Source organism: Aythya marila (assembly GCF_965140915.1).
Source record: "Aythya marila genome assembly, chromosome: 13".
Taxonomy (NCBI): Eukaryota; Metazoa; Chordata; class Aves; order Anseriformes; family Anatidae; genus Aythya; species Aythya marila.
The window spans coordinates 8,561,623-8,571,467 of NC_139054.1; the positions used below are offsets into that span (position 1 = coordinate 8,561,623).

Here is a 9,845-nt window from a genome sequence, read left to right on the forward strand (position 1 = left end):
CCAGGTTCAAATGATCCTGGTTCTGGGAGGGACTCTGCAAATATCCCCAGACACCAGAAAGAGATGAAACAAAGCCCTAGAACTGTCCCCTCACTGGATTTTGAGCACACCAAGTCCCCAGCTGCATTGCTGGCACTAGCTGCAGGCACCAAGAACAACCATCTGTTCCAGGCGTTTCACTGCATTGACGGTGGCAGGTCGGGGCAGATGCTGTCAATGCAGGGACACCTGTAATTTCATGACACTGCCTCTGGCACAGGACAAACCGTTCTCAGCCTTGTCCAATGAGTGCTAAAGCCCCGGCCATACAGCCAGCAAAAAGTGGCAAGAGGTACATGCACATGAGTTTAAGGGCTGCCTGGTTTGCTCTCTTCCTCAGATGAATCATATTTAAATGATGCTTTGGGAAGGGTAAGATTTAATACCTATCAGAAGTTTGTTGTAGTCTCCAAAAACTTCCAGAAAAGGCTGTAGTGACCACAGCTCAGACTACAGTACCCATTCCTCAGCACACAGGCATGCATGGGGGAGGTATTGCTCTCTCTTCCGGACTGGGCGTTGGTAGGAGATTTGCTAAGAAGTGGCCCCAAATAGCTGTGTGGTGTAGCAGGGCCCTTGCTCCTCCCTGTAAAGTGGTGCCCTTCATCCAGAGCACACCCCAGTTGTGCTCACGCAGGAACAAACCAGGCCACTTCCACTGCATGCACTGCCCAAGGCCATGTCACAGCAACCAGCCGATGCTGAGCTAAATTCAGCCCTTCACAGTACACAAGCCCCAATTCAGGAAAGTATGTGATTAATTTTAAGAATGTGTATAAGTTTTTTCTTGACTAAGCCCCTGTGAGTAATAATCTCACTGTGTGCACTTCCACAGAAACCACTCGAGCAAGCAGTAGCGGCAGTCTCTGGAGGCAGCCAGCCGCAGCAGGAAAGCCTGCCCCAGCTGAACCGGCAGCAAAACTCCCACCCACTGAAGTAAGGGCTGAATTTCCTCCCTTGTCTCCAGTACATCTCTTTTTCTATTGAAGTTATGCAAACACAGAGTACTGACTACACCCAAGGGGGAACATGCATATAATGTGTCTCTCTTCAGCACTAAGATCGCTACGAGCAGTGCGCATAAACAGTCTGCACATTGATCAAAGCAAATTTAGATAATTAAAATAGGATTCTATACAGAAAGCTGATTTCCCCTGCATGAGTACAAATTCAGTCACATACAATATAGATTAAGATGTTAAAAAAAACAAACTACACACACACAGAAAGAACAAAGTGCCTTTTTGCTTCAAGTCAAAACCTTCTTAATATCTCTCTTTGGGAGCTTTTTATCTCCTATTTTGTGTCTGCCTGAAACTGAGCAACACATACCAACCCAGTCCCACCAGGATCAAATAAAAGCCATCTTCTCCTCCTGGCGTGCTGCCCACAGTCTCACGGTGCTGTTACAGGGAGCACATCCCATAGCACCGCGTAACATAGGAGAGAAGATGCTCTGGATTTGAACACATCTGTATGGCAAGGATTGATGCAGTTGTTTGCAAGCAGAGGTCCTCCCACATTGCAATTGCTGGGAGTTCACGTGCTGCCAGATGTGTGGCTGATAGCTGTGAGTGTGCCTGAGCGCGTGGGGCACACAGCACCAAGCTGTGCCTGCGTGCACAGGACACATGTCACCGAGCTGCGCTTTGGGATGACCCACAGAGAGGGCTGACACCCAGCTTGGGGAAAGCCTGCACAGCTGCAGGTGCCCAGGTATGATGCTCTGGGTCTGCATCCTGTGTAAACCTCTGTGGTGAAGCAGTGAATGGGTCTTCAGTTAATCTGCATAGAAATGATCTAAAGAAAATCAGAGTACTTGGGGGATACTTACAATTACCACCAGATGACTGGTTTTGGCAGCACTGTGGGAAAATGGATTGTCTGGGTTTTGTCAAACACTTCTTCCTGTGATCTCCCACATTTCGTTTCTCTGTCACAGCACAGCGAATTACACCTTTGGAAAGCCTGCAACTGGCTTGAGACCACCCTCACCCCACCAGGGCCCTGCCGCTGCTGGGCGCACGGCTCCTGTGAGGTGGGGAGGCACAGGGAAGCCTTGGCCTTATGCTCACCCAGGCCAAACAATGCAAGTGACCATGTGCAGCTGATCTGCATCCTGAGGCAGAAGGCAGAGCCTTTGCTATTCTTCTGGCAGTGCCACAAATTACAGATCTCATTCAAGCACATGCGCTCTGCTCAACTCTACAGTACCCCATAACGTTTTGAGTGGAAAGCAAAGATGGGGCAAGGGAGAGGTGCACAGGCACCTCTTCCAGGCCAGGGAGCATGGGGCTCCATCCTCCTGGTGAGGGCTGAGCTCTGTCCCACAGTGCTGCCATGGCTGTGCAGGTCCCACTTTGGCAGGCAACTCAGCGCAGGTTTCCCCTGCCTCACCACACGACCTTCCCATTAATGGCCAGCAACACACCAAACATGGAGAGGAGGGAGATTTCATTGAACGTCTGAGCCAAAACGAAGAGTGTCTATTCACTGTCAAAGGTCTCCTGGCTGCTCCTTTTCTTGCTAGAGGTCTGGCCTCGCTACCCCTCTCAGATAGCATCAGCACTTTGTACTCTGGCTCTGAAGTTGCAGTTTTAACACAGTATTTTACTATTGGTGCCCCAAGGTTTAAACTGCAGGTAATCCCTTGGTTAAGAGTGGTGTCAGTTATCATACTTATGCTTTGACTGTTCTTCTTTTTAACCAAATCTTAGTATTTTTTTTTTCCTTCATTGTTTTGCATGTCATTTATCCCACCAGCCAATTGAATGCTTTTGCATTTGTCTATTTCAACAGTGACCTTGTTTGTCTGTTATTCTGCCAAATCTCTATCCAATGATTTATAATCGGTAGCATGCATCAGGGACCATTCAAAGCTGAATTTGATACAATCTGCCCTACAGCTTTGCAAAGAAAAGTGTGCAGACAGAATCGGGGTTCCCACATGCCCTGGTGCCTACAGCACCCTAAGTGCTTGCAGCAGTGCTTTGTAGGGCTGTGTGTGCTTTCAAGAGATTCCTGCTGAAGTCTTTTTTCTTGCCAAGACCTCCTCTACAAAGCCTGTCTGTGAACGTGATGCAAGGCCAGAATGACAGCCAGCACACTGGGAACACCAGCACAGGAAGAAGAAAGAGAACAGCACCAAGTGAAAGCTGTGCTTCATCCTTCCCCATCCAGGGGGACTGAATTGCCTCTGAGCTCCCCACCACAGCCTAGACTTTCACTGCTACAGATCAGGATCACAGCTCCCCTTAAATCATGACAGGAAGAACAACGACTGCATCCTAGCAGCTGGTGCAAAGGGCAATGGGTGGGACATGGGCAACACAGGCCACCTCAGGAAGGCTGGGAGTGAAGCTGTGGGCAGCCTCTCTTTGCTGGGAAGCCCAAGCACCACACTTTCTGCTGCTTCCCTTTCACAAAAGAGCAAAGCCCTGCCAGAAGTTACCAACAAAACTCACATTGACTTCACTCCAGGTTTGCACACCAAAGAGAAGAACAGATATCCTCATGGTGCTAGGTGAGCGTAAATGGGAAACCAGGAACAGAAACAACTGCATTGCACCTGCAGGACAGCATTTTGGGAGCTGCATCACGCCAGATGTCCCACTCACTCAGGGTGGCCTTGCAGGAGCGCAGTGTTCCTGACTGGAGATGCGTCTCCTTTGACGCACAAATTATGGCTCCACACAGCCTGACCTTTTCTGTGACGTTAAAGGTTCTCCTCCCTGAGATGTTTTCATTTAGCAGTATTTCATTCACTAACTGCAAATGGCGTCTTACTCCAGACAGTTCCTCCTCTCAAGGGAGTGCCTTGAATGCCCAAAATGCTGAGCTCCATCTACACAGTAATGGACCTTTATGGTGCCCACTCCTCCTGCAGATGAAGTTGTGTGATCTGGCACATGCAGTGTTAGCTCTGCTCCCCACCCCTTGTCTCATCCATGTTAACATTCACAGATCTCTGTGGACTCAGCTACAGCCAGCACACCTCAGCACAGACATCCGTCCCTTCCTCACAAACATGATGATCTGGCAGATGCAGAGGAACCACCTTGTCCTTGGAGAAACCTGGGGAGTATGCACCTCACACATAGCATTTCAGACACCTGCAGTGATTATCTGAGACAGTCCTTAAGCTTACACTACCTCCTTCCACAGTCCCTGAACGCTGCAGCATCTTATGGCTCTTCCTGGTGATGCAGAAGTGCTGGGATTTATCCCTTGCCACTGAACTGTCAGAAGCAAGAAACTCTGCCAAGCCCAGGGAATCAGTGACACCTTCCCTCAACCTCCTCCGGCGCTTGGCTGCAAACACACTGAGCAGCACAGCAGCCCTGGGGGATTTGCCTGTCTGAAAGGGAATGAGATAGAGTTGGCAGGAACAGTGTGGGCAATGAAACCCTAGAGAGGCTCAGAAAGAGAGTGGCTGCTGACAGCTGCTGGACTCCGCTGGCTCCTTTGGGTTGCTGTCAGGATTTCATTTATTTTCATCTGCAATCCCACCTAACCCTGCACAGGCCTTGTGTAACTGTTTGCCTGTAGGATACCAAAGCTCTTTAGCTCCTAAACAAGCTCATTTTAAACGAGGTTCCATCAGCTTCCACAAAGCATTTGTCTCTATGTATTGTTGATGAAAGAGTGAAAGCAAACCCCAAAGGAGCTTCTAAAGATCCCTGAACAACTGCACACAGGAAACAATAGCCTTGGCACAAGGAAATCAGACCGTATTATTACCATGATTTTTTTTTTCAGCCCTAGCAATTAACACATTTACAAGAAAACTCTATTTTAAAGAGAACTGTTAAAAACCCTCCACTTAGCTCACACACCACTTAATGTGCCAGCAGAAACTGAATAGGAATTATTCACTGAACTTGTATTGTACTTTCTGCATGTCCCACTGAACAACCTTCCATCAAAGTCAAGGTCAAGCGTGATTGCATGCTAGAGTAATTCAATGAGCAGCAGTGAAACACATCCAACAAAGCCCAGGGAAGCTTTGAACTGACCCAAGCATCCACCCAGGGTACCACAGCTAACATTTGCACAGCTGTGAGCACAACAAAGACAACCTGCTGCAGCATCCCACAGGCAGGGATGAAATGCATCTGAGAAAGCACATGACTTTCGCCCCAGACGTTTGAGCGTGATTCCTGGGATACATCACACTGCCCCTTATGCCAATGCCCACATCCTTCTCACCTTGCCAGGCTGCGCCCTTCAGTCCTACCCTATTTATTTGCCAAATTTACATTGCCTGCACCCTACCAGGGTGAGCTCCAGCACCTGTTCGCTCGCTGCCCGGCACTGATGGCTTCTTATTAATTCCCGCTCCTGCTACGGGAGCGCTACCTAACCCTAATCCTAAACGACAGAAGCGCCGGTTCCTGCGGTCCTCGCATCTCCGAGCGACGTTCAGACGGGCACAGGGACTGCAGGTGGCCCCCACCTCCCCCATCCTCATCCCCATCCCCTGCCCAGCCCTTTCCTTTTTCCTCTTCCCCTGCTCTGAGCATCCCCTGCCGCTCTCTACCCCTTCCGCCACCGCTCCCCAGGCTGGGCGCGGCCCCGGCGGGAGCTGCCCGAGGTACCGCTGTGCCGAGCCCGAGCCGAGCCGAACCGTGCCGCCCCTCCGCGCCCCGCACTCACCAGGACGAAAGAGCTGCGCACCGCCTCCGACACGCTCTGCCGCAGCTCGGCGGCCGTGCCCGGCTTGCTGAGCCGCTTGGTGAACTTCCTCACCTCCGCCATAGCGGCATGGTCCGCGCCGAGCCGAGCGGGGCTGCTGCGGGCAGGCGGGGCAGGGGCCGGGGCCGGGCCGGGGCCGGGCGGGGGCCGGGCGGAGCCGCTCGGCGGCTGCGGGCGGAGCTGGGGAGGGCCCGAGCTCGGCTCCCGCCCCCGGCGCGGCCCCGCTTTGTCCCCGCGGCAGGTGCCGCCCGGCCGGGGTGCCCGGGAGCGGAGAGGGGGGAGGCTCCGTGCAGCTCTGCCCCAGGTGGGTCCCTGCTGTAAGGTTAAGCTGGAGCCGGGACGAGATCGTGGTCCTGAGCCTCTCCGGGGTTGTGATGATAGCAGCCGTGAGCCCAGCTCTCTGGCTGCAAAAACAAGCAAAGCAGCGGGGGTGGAAGGAAGGGTGCTTAGAAGTGAGATTAATTCCTGGTCCCGCTTGCTTTAGCGCCGTGCATTGTTCCCAGGAGGGTGATTTTGAAATTACAATAAAGGCAGAGAGATCCATTAATTTTAATTTTTATTTTTTTTTTCATATATATTTTGCACCTTAATATCTTTCTTTTAAATGCTTTTGCTTGTTTTTTATTGTGTGCTTTGTCTGCACAGTAAAATACTGAATGGAATAGAGCTGCCCTGTAGTCACAGCGTTAAGGAATTTACACATATTGTGCCATATGGCTGATTAAATACTGTTCACAAGGACTCCACTGGAATTAGAGGCACGCTGTCAGTCACACAACATATAGAGAAATCGGTTAGATTGTGAGAGCCAGTCTGTAGGGGGGCAATGAATACAGCCATTATGATCCAAACCATTTAAAATGTTATTTGTGACTTCTAAAGCATGCAAGAGAGTTATTGTTCTGCTTTTTAGCAGTTCACTGAAGGGGCAGCAGACACCATTTCATATTAAGCGTTGCTCTGATTTTCTACACCAGAGGCAAAACAAATCTAAAAGTTTATCCTTTAATGTAAAATATCTACTAGATGAGGGACAGGAAAAGAAGGGGGCTATTAGCTGGAGAATTAGCATTTCACAAACATCCTTTCACTAGGCTTTTCCAAATCTGTCTAAATTGTTTCTGAAGAAGCAATAAGCTTTCTGAAAAACAATTCCAGCTGCAGAGCACTGAGGTTCACTTCCTTATCCCTTCACCCGTGCACATTCTTGCAGAGATTTTGCCAGCTAAAGTGCCACACTACACAACCCCACCGACTGCACTGTGATGAGCCGGGCTATGGCAATAGTGCTCAGTCACCTGGCTGTGAGAGGACAGGGAACACAGCATAACTTGTGTGCGTAGGGCTGCTTGTCCTAGAACAGGGCAGCCTTTTTCATGCTGCCTGCAGGGAACAGCCCCAGCCCCTGTGGTTGCTTAGGGCAGCCTGGGCACCACAGGAGAGCATGGGCCAGCACAGCACCTCTGATCAAGGACCAGCACTTAGAGCAGTGCCATTTCTGTCTTTGGTTTGCTAGATAGGAAGAGCTCTGAGAACTAGAACATTTGCCAAAGGGCTAAGAAGAGCGTTGTGATGGGTCACTTGCAATAAAATCATCCCTAGAGCACCCACCCTTGTTTATGCAGTGAGAAGCAAGAACTTTCCAGTAAGGTTATGAGCTTGGTGTGGTGCCAGTGAGGAGCTGCATCTGATCAGCTGCACATCAGCATCCCACTCAAATGAGCTAAGAAGCCATGGAAGACCAGCAAAGAGTGAGGCTGATTTTTGGAGCTAAGCATGAAAACAAAAGGAAAACAGAAATAATGGGAAGGACACATCACATGTAAACAACATGCAGAAAGCTCTGACTCCCTCTCAGGAAGTTCGAACATCAGAATATGAGTTTCAAGCACAAGGAGTACAATGGCAAGATAACAGCAGCCACAGCATCACTGCAACAAAATTATAATAGTTATTATTACTGCAAAAAGCCCAAGGTTGCAAGACTTGTATCTCATTTTGCATGGGGAAGAAAGGCCAGAGACTGTTTTTCAGAAAAAAAAAATGCAGATCCCAGTTTAATTTTTCAAAAAACAGTTTAGTAAAATATTCTTTCAGTGTATAACTTAGTAATGCCCAGGCTGCTGCCTTCTTCCATGTAAGCATCAGCAGCCTCTCCTTTGCCTTTAGAAGATTCCAACAAGAGCACCCAGCACCAGGCTCTCCAGCTGATGGGTTACAACTGACAGATCGGCTGCCTTTTTCCCAGGCACGTGCACGTGCATTTACTGGGAGCACAGGAACTGCAATGAACACCAGGTCTTCTGAAGAAATAGTCTTCGCTGCAGTCCAAGGTTGTCTTTAGGATAGCTCTTCCTGCTTCCGTTGTCTGTCACCCTTCACTCATCAAGGTCAGGCAGGGAACTCCTCTTTCTGAGGAGAGGCAAAATCGACAGCCTGAATGTAGAAATGTACTCTGCTACTAACCAGGCTTTATGGTCTACCCAACCTAAAAGGAAATTTCAATAAAACATAAGTAATAGAACAGACACAAACACACAAACAAACAAAAGTAAAGCTCCTAAAACAACATGGAGTTCACAGCCAGAAGAGAACTCACAGCTGATGCCAAACTACCTCCAGCCTGTATCAGCTTTTGACTACCAGCTTTAAAAAAAAAAAAAAAAAAAAAAAAAAAAGCCTGAAATGTCCTCAGAGCAAGCACAGAATTGATGACATATCAGAAACCACAAGGGGATTTCAGTGCTTTGCATTGTGTGTGCTGATGTTGAAAACCCACAATACCAGGGTGTGTGTGAACAGCTGTCCAGGCTACTTTGACCTGCAGCCCGAGATTTGAAGGGAAGGAAGGATGATGGAATATGACAGAAATCTTTTCACCCTGGAGATCCAAACATTCCCACAAAAAAAGCTTGGACTGGCAACCCAAGATAACAGAAAATACACATATATATATATATATATATATTTACCTATTTACATGACTTTCTAGACAGTTAAAATCTTAATGACATCCATTCCAGCTTTCCAAGTCATCAGAGACATCTGCACCTGCCTGGCTGATCAGAGGGTGAGCAACAGCACCAGCTCACAGTGAACAGCAAGGAGATACACTGGAAAGTATAACCAACATGGGTGAAGCAGCTCTCCTGCCAGCTCCTTCCCTAGGTCAGATGGACAGAACAGACTACAAGAAAACAAGATTTGCAAGGGACATCATAATAGACCAACAGCAGAATCTTCCCCACTTATCAGTAGCACTGTGACGTGGAAGATGCACTAAGGGACACTCAATTTTTTGGGTAATAGACATCAGCCTGTAGCTGACACTAATATAAGATCCAGAACCCTATTTATGGGACTCTGGAATCGGCTCTGAAAGCCTCTGAGACAAGCTGAAGGGTTAGAAGCATGTTTAGGATTTCATTTCTTATGAACCAAAGTAAAAGACACTCATTATCATTAGCAAATAATCCCGTTTAGAACTGCCTTCACTGGTTAACCGTGGGCCTTTTTATCACCTTCAAAAGGGCCTATCCCAGAAAAACACTTAACTAAGTGACTGACCTTAAGCAGGTGATTAATCCCATTGTTTCACTTCATTGGGCAGTAGCCTGCATTCCTGCAGTGAACCTGCAGGACTCAGTAACCCAGATCCAGACATATTTTGCTGGGAGGGAAGGGGTTATAAATGCCTTTACGTCTTCTGTTCCCTCACTTCGCAATTTCTGTGAGGTATTTTAAGGCATTTCAGTGGTTCAAGATTTAAAATAACGACAATAAAAAGGATGCAGCCTTGGAATCACATCTGCGCATTTACCCTTCTTGATAACAAAGCCAAGGGACAGACTGCTCTGGGTTCAGAAGTGAAGAATTCTTCAAGCAGTGCTTTCTGTGTAGCTCATGCCTAATGTCAAGCAAGAATGGGAAAAACCTACGTATTTGATAATCTGATTAGACACCACTTGCTTTTTCCTTAGCTATACACTGCACATCTGGTGCCCCAGAAGCAGCCTGATTAAAGCACTGGCACTGTTACATGCAAGGCTGGATATGGCAAGAACAGCACAGTTTGGACTCTGTTGTCAACTGGGGTTTAGCAGACCTTAGCT

At 48.5% G+C, this 9,845-nt stretch overlaps 1 protein-coding gene across 3 annotated transcripts in view; it reads right to left on the bottom strand.

Annotated features, from left to right (window-relative positions):
* Positions 1-5,834, bottom strand: part of DOCK11 (dedicator of cytokinesis 11) — an 82,255-nt gene extending 76,421 nt beyond the window's left edge. For all 3 annotated transcript variants that reach the window (XR_014318413.1, XM_082771013.1, XM_082771012.1), the window contains exon 1: positions 5,695-5,834. Coding sequence is in view for 2 of the 3 variants with exons in the window: in XM_082771013.1 (XP_082627139.1) it covers positions 5,695-5,796 (102 nt within the window). In the remaining variant the exon portion in view is untranslated. The remainder of the gene's footprint in view (positions 1-5,694) is intronic.
* Between the last annotated feature and the right edge of the window lie 4,011 nt (positions 5,835-9,845).